General features: G+C 44.7%; 1 protein-coding gene across 16 annotated transcripts in view; it reads left to right on the top strand.

Moving 5' to 3' along the window:
* Gripap1 (GRIP1 associated protein 1) overlaps positions 1-12,862 on the top strand; it is a 30,260-nt gene extending 17,398 nt beyond the window's left edge. For 15 of the 16 annotated variants that reach the window (XM_027433208.2, XM_027433213.2, XM_027433209.2 and 12 more), the window contains 12 exons: positions 3,620-3,715; positions 3,969-4,181; positions 4,310-4,423; positions 5,467-5,544; positions 5,647-5,742; positions 5,866-5,922; positions 6,031-6,130; positions 7,836-7,966; positions 10,176-10,298; positions 10,438-10,531; positions 11,659-11,813; positions 12,644-12,862. In XM_027433208.2, coding sequence (XP_027289009.1) covers positions 3,620-3,715; positions 3,969-4,181; positions 4,310-4,423; positions 5,467-5,544; positions 5,647-5,742; positions 5,866-5,922; positions 6,031-6,130; positions 7,836-7,966; positions 10,176-10,298; positions 10,438-10,531; positions 11,659-11,813; positions 12,644-12,736 — 1,350 coding nt within the window. In that variant the 3' untranslated portion in view covers positions 12,737-12,862. The remainder of the gene's footprint in view (positions 1-3,619; positions 3,716-3,968; positions 4,182-4,309; positions 4,424-5,466; positions 5,545-5,646; positions 5,743-5,865; positions 5,923-6,030; positions 6,131-7,835; positions 7,967-10,175; positions 10,299-10,437; positions 10,532-11,658; positions 11,814-12,643) is intronic. The other variant, XM_027433222.2, reaches the window with a different exon arrangement.
* The last annotated feature ends 239 nt before the right edge of the window (positions 12,863-13,101 follow it).

Raw genomic sequence — 13,101 nt, forward strand, 5'->3', positions numbered from 1 at the left:
AGTTCCAGGCAGCCTGGTCTAGAGAGGGAGAACCAGGACAGCCTCCAAAGCTACACAGAGAAACCCTGTCTCAAAAAACAAATGTTCCGATAAACCTTTTTGCCAAAAGCCGCCTGAGCCCCACCGCCACGTGTGAGCTTTACACCAGCCACCCACCCGAGTTAGGCCCAAATGAATATAGAAACTTGTATTAGGTTTAAAGCTGCTTGGCCAATGACTAGGATTCTCATCTGCTAGCTCAGTCTTAATTATCATAAATCTATATATTTTATAAGACTTATCTTATTGGATGCCTTATTGGCGTCCCTCCTTGCCAGTGGATCACACTGTGCTGCTGGAAGAGGAAGGGGAAAAAAAGGGATGCTTCCTGTTTCTCCTTCTTTAAATATGAGTCTCCTTGCTATGTCACTTCCTGCCTGGATCAGCACTTATCTACTACATTTCCCGGAATCCTCTTTGACTCCTAGTCCCATCTAACTTGCTATCTCATTGGCCAAACAGTATTTTATTCAACAATCAATAAGATAAACATACACAGAAGTACTTTCCCCATCATCTCCTCTTTTCTGTCTAAATAAAAAGAAGGGTAACTTATCTTTTATAATAACTGAAGAAAACTATAACCATAACTATCTGTCTTCAACTCTATCAAAGACCACAGAAGGATAATATATAAACTCTAGAATTGACAGGACATCTCGCTACCTGGACAGTCACCCAAAGTTCCTTTGTAACTTTGGGGCATCCATCTTCAGCCCATAGGCCACAGTGTGTCTAGCACACTTCTCCATTTCAACAGGAACCCTTCAGTACTGCCTTGTTTTGTAAGTTCAGCAGTCTCTTTCTTGTGGGTCCTGCATGTCCAGTTTATACAACAACAAACAGTCCAAGCAAGAGCAGTTTCTTGCCCAAATGGCTAATCTTGCCATGTTGAAAGCAAACTCCATAACGAGTTTCTTCGATACCCATCCTCCTTTCTGATGTAATTGGTGTGCCAGGAGCAGTTGTGTCTCACTGCCAAGAAAAACCCTAAACCATTTAAATGCCATATTTCTGTAGATCTTTGAAAGGTTTGAAGAATACCTAACCATTTCAAATACATCTCTGTATATCTAGAGAACCTAACTAACCTAATTATAAGTTCTGACTATTATAGGTAAAAGATCTGTATAAACACAATACCTAAACAAGAGGAGACATATACATATCAAAAAATTGACCTTAAAGTTGTATCAATAAATGAAAATCTATACCAATGCAAAGTATTCATTCCTATATCCTATTCCCCTTTTTTTCTTTAAAAAGAGGTTGACTATGCTCATTACCATTTATAACCAACCCCATTTAAATGAAAACAAACATTTATAAACAATATTTGGGAATATGGGCGTCGTTCTTTCTAAACTGCTTCCTGCTGATTGGGGACAATGTTCATATACCATAGGGATCATGATAAAACATAGAAACCTGACCAAGTCCTTGTTTTTGTAGTCTGTAAGGCTGTATCATCTCAGCTTTAGGGGGTCTTGCTTGATCAAACCATATTAGTCTGGAAGGAATCCACAGCTTTTTATTTTTTGTGGAAATACAAGCAAAACCTTTTTCTAAGTAGCCTGTCTTTAGACTTAAATTTTGAAGTCAAAGCATTTTTAAAATGTATAAGTTCTATTAATTTAGCAACATTTATAATCAAATGTATTTTAGCAGCAGTAAGTCTTTCCCTGGCAATCAAACAATTTAAAGACAACAATATGGCATATAGTATCCATATTCTCTTGTATTTTTTGTCTTTATGTGGCTTTTTTTACTTTATTTTTACTTTCTTTTGTTTCTTTTTTCCCTGAGACAGGGTTTCTCTGTGGAAATCCGCCTGCCTCTGCTTCCTTCTCTCACAAGCCTACATATATTTTTTTTACCGCAGTGTAAACCGTTAGAGGTTTTTCTGTATCCGGATCTGTCTTTATCATCTTAGGAGTTCCTGAGTCTAAATTCCAGAAGCGCTGGGATGGCACGAGCTTATGGAAGCTGCTCCGATGCCTCCCAGCGGCCCGGCAGGGCAGGCTGTGGTGGCAGGTTTACCTCTTTCTCTGGGAACCTTGGGGCATTGGGTCATCCCGCTCACTGACACCATTCTGTTAGGATAAATCAAACATACAAATCATCATAATAAATTAAAGATATAAGTTGCATTCACCAGTTCTAGATACAAATTAATGACCTGAGCTGGGGCACAGTGATGCTTATCTCTATTCCTAGTTGCTTTGGAAACTGAGGTAGGATTGTTTGAATCAAGGAATCAAGGCTGGCCTGGGCAACATAGTAAGACCCAGTCTCAAGAAAGAAACAGGCCAAATGTGGTGGCACAGGTCTTTAATCCCAGCACCTGTAAGGCAGAGGCAGAACTCTGAGTTCAAGACCAGCCTGGTCTACATAGTAAGTTCCAGGACAGCCAGGATTACATAGAGAGAACTTGATCTAAAAAAACAAAAGGAAAGAAATGGAAGGGAAGGAAGGAAGCAAGAAATAATAAAGAAAGGGAGAAAGAAAACAAGCTTTCTCATTCTTGGCCATTTTAGAGGCCGCTCTTGATTGGGAGTTTTTATGTATCTAAGGAAGATGGTGGCTGCAAAGAAGATAAAAATGTCTCTGGAGTTGATCAACTTTAGGTCCAGTTTTTTACGAAAAGTGGAAAGTGCATGCTGGGATACAAGTAGAGTCTGGAGATGACCAAACAGGGAAAATAGAAATTGGTTATCTTTACCAACAACTGCCCAGCTTTGAGCCAATCTGAAATAGGATACTATTATTCCATGTTGGCTAAAACTGTTTTCCATCACCACAGTGGCAATAATATTGAATTGGGCACAACATATGGAAGACATTACAGAGTATTGCACTGGCTTCATTGACCCTTGTGATTCTGGTATTAAGAAGCATACCAGAACAGACTGGTGAAAAGTAAACCAGGAAAGTTTATCTTTAATAAAACTTGCGAGAGATTGTTCATAAGGAAAACAAACCCAGGCATCGTGTCCAATACCTGTAATCTTAGCATTTGGTAGATAGAGGCAGGATTAGGAGTTCAGGGTCATTGTTGGCTCCCTAACAAGTTTGAGACGAGGTACTATCTCAAGAAAAAGTCTTTTGACATAAGACCTTGTCTTGAAAAAAAAAGAAAAGAGAAGGAAAGAAAAGAAAAGGAATGTAGCTTGGCATGACTGAGCACACCTTTAATCCCAGCACTAAGGAGGCAGAGGCAGATGAGTTCAATGTCAGCCTGGTCTACATAGAGAGTTCCAGGCAAGCCAGGGATACACAGTGAGGCCCTGTCTCCAAAAAGAGAAAAATACAAAGAAACAAGAAATGAATCACATGTCTCTACCTGTCTGTGAAGGAGGAGGGAGAAATACGTTAGACTGTCATATTTGTGACTTAAATTCTGTTGCTAAGGGAATAGGGAAGAATAAGTTGGGGAGGAAGATGCAGCATCTGTCATTTCCCATTATGATTGTGATTATAACAGCTGCTTTATTAGGGGGAAGGTCTACTAGAGGTGTTCTAGATGATTGTCACCCTCTAGAGACTCTCCTCAAACTTTTCCCCTTCTTTCCTGAATTAGGAGTCATTAAGGGCCAATAACCGGCTGCTGGAACAACTTCAAGAAATGGGGCAAGAGAAGGAGCAGTTGACCCAGGACCTGCACGAAGCTCGGAAGGTACCATGGGAAGAAGGAAAAAGATGGCCCAGTCCATGAGGGTAGGAAGTGATAAGGCCAAATCTTAGGAACAGAAAGAGAAAGAAAATGACCTTCTCCTAAAGGACGGGTGAATGACTTGGCCAGTTTGAAGGGCCCGGGAAGAGTTGGGGTCTGGCTAGTTCCTTGGGCATGGAACAAAATGGTGGTCATTTTGTGGTGTTGGGAGATAAAGTTAATTGCTATACTCTTGGTCCACCCTCCTGATCCCCAGAGTGCTGAGAAACGGAAGGCCATGCTCGATGAGCTAGCAATGGAGTCAATGCAGGAGAAGTCCCAGCACAAAGAAGAGCTGGGAGCTGTCCGATTACGGCATGAGAAGGAGATGCTTGGGGTGCGAGCTCGTTATGAGCGTGAGCTTCGCGAGCTGCATGAGGACAAGAAACGGCAGGAGGAGGAGCTCCGGGGGCAGATTCGGGAGGAGAAGGTGAGTGGGGTAACGATGCCTTTTCTCCTCTAAAAGCTGAAGACCATGGTGTTGCTGGTGGGCAGGTAGGTGATATGCAGGGTGCCCAGTCCTGTGCTACCCAACTCCTGACTGTCTTCCCCTTCCAGGCTCGAACAAGGGAAATGGAGACTCTTCAGCACACAGTGGAAGAACTTCAGGCTCAGGTACACTCCATGGATGGAGCCAAGGGCTGGTTTGAACGGCGCTTGAAGGAGGCTGAGGTAAGTTGATAGTACCTGGTAAAGGTGCAAATCTGGTTAGGGCTACCCATGCTCTGCCTTTGGGTGGATTTGAACAGGCATTTCTTCCTCCTGGATTGTTCCTCTGCCAAAAAGTTATAACATACTATCTTTCCAAGTTTGGTTATACACTAATTTTTTACTTTAAAAAGAATATTTATTGCCCCCTTTACTGGAAAACTCATGGCAGTAAGAAGAGTCAGTATTGGCCGGGTGATGGTGGCGCACACCTTTAATCCCAGCACTCGGGAGGCAGAGGCAGGAGGATCTCTGTGAGTTTAAGACCAGCCTGGTCTACAAAAGCTAGTTCCAGGACAGCCTCCAAAGCCACAGAGAAACCCTGTCTCAAAAAAAAAAAGAAGAAGAAGAAGAGGCAGTATCCTGTAGCAGAAATGAGCACACACTGGAGCCAGGTGTTTTCCTAAATTTGCATGCTGGCTGCGCCACTTCCTAGCTGTGTGACCTTATGCCATGTATTTCATCTCTCTATGGCCCATTTTCAGCTTTGGCAGAAAGGGGTAAGAGGGACAGAGAGTGTAGTTTCATTGGTAGCATGACTGAGGCCTCTCAGGTTCCATTTCCAGTAGCAAAAATATTAATGATGAAAATAATGCCTTACTGAATAGGTATTTTAGGAAGATTATAGAAAATGACTTAATATATGTAAAACCATTTGAATATCCCTGGCGTGCAGTGTTGTTTTGTTAAATAAAGAAATATAAATGTAAATCAGTTGTTCTACTATGTGAATGATGGATGTGGGCTTCCACTTCATGCTTCTGCCTTAGGGCATGTGCTGTTTTCTACAAGATGTTTCTGCCTGACATGGCAGTGAGTTACCTGTAAATTCCAGCTCTCAATAGGCTGAAGGGGGTTCAAGGCCAGTACAGGGTATATACTGAGACCTTGTTTCAAAGTAGAAAGGTGTTTTTGTCATACCCTAAGAACTCTGCTGAGATTCACATGCCCTTGACTGGACATACTATCTTTGGGGGCCATGAGCAGACCTGGGATTCTTTTTATAGGAATCCTTGCAGCAGCAGCAACAGGAACAAGAGGAAGCCCTCAAGCAGTGCCGGGAGGAGCATGCTGCTGAGTTGAAGGTGATTCTCGCATGATGATGTAACTGTCTCTGGGTACCAGGTACTACCGCAGGAGAACTGGGACTTCTCATGCAGTGGCTTGAGCTGTTGTTTGCTCTGCAGGGCAAGGAGGAAGAGCTTCAGGATGTGCGGGATCAGCTCCAGCGGGCCCAGGAGGAGCGAGATGGTCATGTGAAGACCATCAGCAGCCTGAAGCAGGTCTGTGGTATCTCTATGGTCCCAGACATAGCCATGGCCTAAGCTTGCAGAATGGGGCAGGGAGGGGGGTCCACTGCAGGCAGCTGTGCCGTAACCTGCCGGCTGTGCCTTCTCTAACCACAGGAGGTAAAGGACACAGTGGATGGGCAGCGGATCCTGGAAAAGAAGGGCAGTGCTGCGGTAAGCTAGTGAGGCTTGTGATCTCCTTCCCTCCTTTATGGACCCTTTACATGGCCCCTTTAAGGGCCACAGCTCTTACCCCCTGCCACTGTATACACTAACCTTTAGCTCAAAGACCTTAAGCGGCAGCTGCACCTGGAGCGGAAGCGCGCTGACAAGCTGCAGGAGCGGCTGCAGGACATCCTCACCAACAGCAAGAGCCGCTCAGGTGAGAGGGCAGGATGGGTAGAAGTCAGCCTTTGGGCTGCCTTCTGTACCTCCTTTCTTAGCCTTAGTTCCAGCTCTTTGTCCTGCCTGAATTCTGTCTCCTTTCTCTCTCTGCACTGTTTGCTATTTCTTCTGTGTCTGTCTTCTCATTGCCTTCTCTGTTCACCTGTCTGCGTATGTTCTTTCTGTTTGCTCTGTATCCACATCTATTTCTCTGCTTTTTCTACTGTTTCTATTCTTGTACTGTAGAAATCCTCACAGAAGTTTGGAATCCTTGATACAAGCCCCACCCCCAAATCATTCCCCTCCAGGAACTCGGAATGAGTCAAGAGAGACAGAATTCCCATAGGCAACAGCACTACACTGTCTCCTCCTCCCCCTTCTTTTTCAAGTCAGGGCTTTTCTATGGAAAACAGTCCTGGCTGGCCTCGAACTCACAGAGAGATCCACCTGCCTCTTCCTCCCAAGTGCTGGGATTAAAGGCGTGCGCCACCAATGCCCAGCCAACACTGTCATCTTCACTACTGTCATCACTGTTATTAGTATTGGGTTTTTTAGACAGTATCACTTTGTAGCCCAGGCTGATTTCAAACTCAAGTTGCTCTGCCTTAGTCTCCTAAGAGCTTAGTTACAAGCATCAGCCACCACGTCTGGCTTGTACTGTTTTCAATATACTGCTAACTCAACCCACAATACTTCTGCCACTGAAAGCAGAAGACATACCCACACAAAACTGGAGTTGTTTCTACCTTTTCTTGGTTGGGAGTAGCTGTAAATACATTGAAATAACTCAGATTCAGTAATGGTTCTAGTGCATCTCTTAGATCACAGACAGGTGTAGAGACAATTTGCTGTCAACTGAGGTGTGGGGAAACCCCACTCAGGCATTGACTCCTTTGGAGTATGATACTAACCCTTTCCCTGATACCTGGAAGCAGCTATAAGGGAAGTGTCACAAACTCAGTACCAATGTTTTTGGGTTTGTTTTTGAGACAGGATTCTTCTAAGTTGGCCAGGCTAGCCCTGAACTCCCCAGCTCAAGTAATCTACCTGCAAACATGTACTACCATGCTCAATGAGTGTTCAAGTGAGATGGCAAAACATATAGCTCTCACCAAACCAGTTTCTCACTGAGACATTTAACCTCCTGCAGTAACCTCTCATTTATAATAGAGCTGTTTTGTTATAGATTAATTTAAGAAGTGGGACTAGATTAGAGTTTTATATTGTACATCTTTCTTATTCATTAGATGGGACTAAGGTCTAGGTTAATGGCTACAAGTCTGTCTCCATCTTTGTTCTGACTTTGATCTGAATGTGTCTTTCTCTGTGGTTTTTGTCAGTCTCCATCATGTGCTGGCTTCCTGTCTCTGGGCTTTCCCCTGCATGTGTGTGTGCCGCCGTGTACTCTCAACCCTCTGGCTTCCTTTTTCTGCATCTAAGTTTGAATGCTTATGCCACTGGAATCTTGTGTCTACTCATTGTCCTATCTCCCATCCTCATCCACTTCCCTTTCTTTCACTGGCTGTGTTGACCAACAGAGATGGTCCCTTGTTTCTTCCTGGTCCAGTCCTTGAGTTTGCTTGCCTGAATGTCTCTTTTCTTCTTTCCATCTTTGGAAAATCTGTCTGTGCCTCTTCTTGTTGGTTGCTGTGCTGAGATTCCAAGGAATCCAGACCCAGGTTTCTTTTTCCTCCACTCCCCAGGCCTTGAGGAGCTGGTTCTCTCTGAGATGAACTCACCAAGCCGGACCCAGACAGGGGACAGTAGTAGCGTCTCCTCCTTCAGCTACCGGGAGATTTTGAAGGAGAAGGAGAGCTCAGCCATACCAGCCAGGGTAAGGGGCAAGTTTCACCTACTAAGCCTGGAATGTGCCCATTTTCCCTCACTTGAAACTGTCTCCACTGACCTTCAGACAAGCATCTCTTCTCTGTCTCTCTATGTGTTTCTCTCTCTGACTCTGTCTCTCTCTTTCTCTGTATTATTTTTTGGAGACAGTGTCTTCCTATGTAGCCCTGGTTGACCTGGAACTTGCTATGTAGACCATGTAGACCTCAACCTCATAGAGGTTGCATCCTGCCTGGCCTGCATCCTGAGTGATGGGATTAAAGCTGAGTGTACCACCATGTCTGGCTATTTATTGCTTTTTTTAAAAATAGGCTTTTGAGACAGAGTCTCTCTACATAGCCTTGGTTGTCCTGGAACTAACTAGGTAGATCAAGCCGGCCTCCAACTCACAGGGATCTGATTTCCCTCCAAAGTGCTGGGATTAAAGACATGTGCCACCACAACTAGCCTTAAATATTTTTTATTTTATTATTTTATGTGTACAGTTGTTCTACTAGCATGTATATTGGTACAGAAAAGGGTGTCAGATCCCCTGGAACTGGAGGTAGTTGTGAGCTGTCATGTGGGTGCTGAAAATTGAACCTGGATCCTCTGGAAGAGCAACCAGTGCCCTTAACTCCCGCCATCTCTCCATCCCCTACTAATGGTTTTTTAAATTTTTTATAATTGGATTCTTGCTATGTAGCCCAGGTTGGCCTTGAATTCATAATCCTCCTGCATTAGCCTTCCAAGTGCTGGGATTATAAGCATGAGCCCCTGTGGCTGATTCCCTTTAGCAACTTATACTTATCAGTCATTATTATTGCCATCTGTCACATCAAGTTTCCTGCCAAACACTTTTATTTGGAAAAATTTTAAATCATTATACAAATTATATATATATATATATATATATATATATATATATATGGAGAGAGAGAGAGAGAGACATTTTTGGTAGGAATTTTTGTCTTTTTTTTGGTTGTAAACTTAGCTTTAATAGCTAAGCAATCTCTCCAGCCCTGATAGAACTTTTGAAAAATATTTTTAATTAAAAAATTTATACTACGGAAGCAGAGGCAGGTAGACTCTGAATTCAACACCAGTCTGGTCTATAGAGCAAGTTCCAGGACCGCCAAGGTTACACAGAGAAACCGTCTCAAAAAACAAAAAACAAAAATTTTTCAGATGTCTATTTTATGTGTGGTTTTTGTGCATGCGTATGTGCGTGCCATGTGTGTGCCTGGTGCTCACAGAGGTCAGAAGAAGGCATCATATTCCTGGAGCTGGATATATATGTATATGATTGTGAGTCACTATATGGGACTGGAAATTAATTCCTGATCTTCTGCAAGAGCAGTGAGTGCCCTTACCTCTCCAGCCCCTTGTTGGACTTTTTTTGTTTTTTGTTTTCTGAGACAGGGTTTCTCTGGCTGTCCTGGCACTCGCTTTGTAGACCAGACTGACCTTGAACTCACAGAGATCTGCCTGTCTTTGTCTCCTGAGTGCTGGGAATAAAGGTGTGCATCACCAATGCCTGAATCTCTAGTGGACTTTGTGTGTGTGTGTGTGTGTGTGTGTGGTGGGGGGAGTTTCAGAGACAGGGTTTCTCTGTGAAATAGTCCTGGAACTCAGTTTGTAGACCAAGCTAGCCTGGAACTCACAGAGATCTACCTGTCTCTGCCTCCCAAGTGATGGGATTAAAGGCATGCACCACCACTACCCAGCCTCTAGTGTCTCCTTTTTGTAAAAGCTAGCATTTGGTTTCAGATTATACCTTGGTCTTTGTTGCTGCTACTTGTTTGTTTTCCCTTCCTTATGTCTCTGTCTGTTCTCATCCTATTTTCCTGACATCAGCTGGTGGAAGAAACCAAACCATTTGACCTGCAGAAAACATCCCACCTTTAAATTTTTCTGCTTGCTTCTTAATGGTACCATTTAGCTTGTTCTTCTGTTGCTTCCATTTCCTGTCATCTGGGAATTAGATGTCATTTGCTACTGCATTTCCTTTAGTCCTCTCAGTAACACTCTTGTGGTGGTGGTGGTGGTAACACTGTCTGCCTTTCTTTAGGCCAAAGGAAATGTGAAGTTTCTGAGAGTGCCAAGTGTGGCCTTTAGCTCCAGCTTCAGAGCCTATACTTGCCCATGTGCCTCCAGCTCCTAACTTAGGATGGGTGATGCTGAGAATGGCTGGATTTTCTCTCTCATCTTTCTTGTAGTCTTTATCTAGCAGTCCTCAGGCCCAGCCCCCTCGACCAGCAGAACTGTCTGATGAGGAAGTGGCTGAGCTGTTTCAGAGACTGGCCGAGACACAGCAGGAAAAATGGATGCTGGAGGAGAAGGTATTGTCCTGATGCCTGCTAGTTCCCTCATGAAGTGCCCTGGGATGGGGGTGGGAGTGGGAAGAGTGTCTAGCTGGGTCTTCCTCATAAGAGAAAATGTGAAGTTCATGGGCCTGAGATGGGGTGGACCATCTTGCAGGTGAAACACCTGGAGGTGAGCAGCGCCTCTATGGCAGAGGACCTCTGCCGGAAAAGTGCCATCATTGAGACCTACGTCATGGACAGCCGGATTGGTCAGTGCTCCTCCCCCTACCCTTACCTGCAGTATAGCCTTCACCTGCCCCTCCTTTTCCATTGTTCTATGCTGCTGCTTCTCTCTTCTTGAAACTCAGTGACACTACTGACAAGATCATGACCCATGAAGGGGAAAGCAGGGAAGCTTTGCATTATTATCTGGCCTCCCCTTTGTACTGATCAATTCTAACTCCTCCATTCTCTAGTGTTTTCTCTGGACTTCTCTGTCCTTTTCTTTTCTTCTATACCCCTCCTTGTCCCCTGCTTTCTATTTCTTTTTTCTTTCTTTTTTTTTTTTTTTTGGTTTTTCGAGACAAGGTTTCTCTGTGTAGCTTTGGAGCCTATCCTGGCACTCGCTCTGGAGACCAGGCTGGTCTCGAACTCACAGAGATCTGCCTGCCTCTGCCTCCCGAGTGCTGGGATTAAAGGCGTGCGCCACCAATGCCCAGCTTCCTGTTTTGTATTTCTTTATGTGTTTTATTCTGTTCCCCTACTTCATCTTCTCTTAGTAGTCTATTGTTCTATTTCCATTTTTATTTGTTTGCTTGTTCTTTGAAACTGGATTTTGCTCTGTTGCCTTGGCTGGCCTGGTACTTGCTTTGTAACATAGACTGGCCTCAAACACTCAGCACTCCTGCCTTAACCTTCCAGGTGCTGGGATGAAGGGTGTGCATGAGTGCATCTAGCCATACATTTTCAGTTGCTGTATCTTCATCCCTGTTCTCCTCTGTGACCTTCATGGCTATCCCTTCCTCTCCTATCTGCCTGCTACCTTATCTCTCCTCTATTTTATTCCTTGCTTTCAAATCTTCCCCCACTTCCTGATTTTTCCTTGTTAGTAATAGCCACTGACATGCACTGAGGGTTTACTATGTGCTCTGTGTGTCACATGCAGTCATATACATGTTCCCAGCAACATGAGTTGGGAATTACCCATATTTTTCTGAGTCACATAACTCTGGGTTTCACATGTCAAAGCCTCTGCCCCCAACATAACATCGCTTTTCTCCCTCCCTTCCTGCCTGCTCTTTTGTTTTCCTCCTTTCTCCTTCGGCTCTGCCTACTCTCTCCTATTCCCTACCCCCGGCTTTGCCGAGAGGGTGGTGCTCAGCCTGGACCCTTGCAGATGTGTCTGTGGCAGCAGGCCACACAGACCGAACTGGGCTGGGCAGTGTCCTGAGAGACCTAGTGAAGCCAGGCGATGAGAACCTTCGGGAAATGAACAAGAAGCTGCAGAACATGTTGGAGGAGCAACTCACCAAGAATATGCACTTGCACAAGGCGAGTGTGGACTACCAGTCCCTCCAACCACCTGCCTCCCTACCCACATAGTCCCTGCCCGTGTCCTTCCAATGGGCCCGTGTCCTCCCAACTACCACCTTCCATTCGTCGGCTGCCCTTTTGTGTGCCCCTCTTCTGTCCTCCAATCAACTTACCACTCTCCCATCTGCTCTTCCACCCAATCATCCATTCATATATGCGCTCACTTACCGTTTATCCATCTACCTACCCTCCTGCCTATCTGTCAAACCATCGTCTCCAAGTCTTTCATCGGTTTCTTGATGCTCCACTCTTTTGTTGTTGGGTTTTTTTTTTTCTGAGACAGGGTTTCTCTGTGTAGCTTTGGAGGCTGTCCTGGCACTCGCTCTGGAGACCAGGCTGGCCTCGAACTCACAGAGATCCGCCTGCCTCTGTCCCCCAAGTGCTGGGATTAAAGTCCTGAACCTAGTGATGCATCATTCTTTCATCTACTTATCAGTTACCCCCTTTACTTACCTACTTATCACTTGCCTACCTACCTTTTTGTTCTCTACAAAGTTCATTTGTGAACCTATTTGTCTGCCATAGATCCTTGATGGGTCCACCCACACATTAATTTACCCACCCCCACCCAAATACTCCATCAATAAGAGAGTCATACCTATGCTTTGGAGAAGCAAGCTCACATTTGTTAGAAGAGAAGGTGGTGGATCTTCCCATCCAAGGCCAGATACCACTGGGCACTGGTTAACCCATCAGTCCATCTAACTACAGATAGCACCTCATATTTGCCAACAGACATGCCCCTTGCCTCCCCTTCTCTAGCTCCTGATGGCTCATTTGTTTCTTAGGATATGGAAGTTCTATCCCAGGAAATTGTACGGCTCAGCAAGGAATGTGTGGGGTCCCCTGACCCAGACCTAGAACCTGGAGAAGACAACTAAGACCTACAAGCTGCACCTACTTTCACCCCATTCCAGAATGCCACTTGGGCTGTGGTGGGAAAATGTGGAGGCTGGCACCAAATCTAATAGTTTGGGAGATTGACATTAAAGGGGGTTAGAAGCCTATCTGTTGCTGGTGTTGATGATCCCAATCATATGGTAGAGGCCCTTGGGGAGGAAGGATCCTGAGGGAAGGGCAGGGATGTTTTTTCTTCTTGGCCCTGGCTCCCAGGGGCATCTGCCTTCAACTCTGCATGAGCTTTCCCTCCCAGAGACCAACTCTTTTCATTTTATTTTATTTTATTTTTTAATTTATGTCTGGAAGCCTGGCTACTCTGCATTTGGGATTGGGGATGCTGGGTGGG

This window comes from Cricetulus griseus, chromosome X, assembly GCF_003668045.3.
Source record: "Cricetulus griseus strain 17A/GY chromosome X, alternate assembly CriGri-PICRH-1.0, whole genome shotgun sequence".
In the NCBI taxonomy this organism is placed as follows: Eukaryota; Metazoa; Chordata; class Mammalia; order Rodentia; family Cricetidae; genus Cricetulus; species Cricetulus griseus.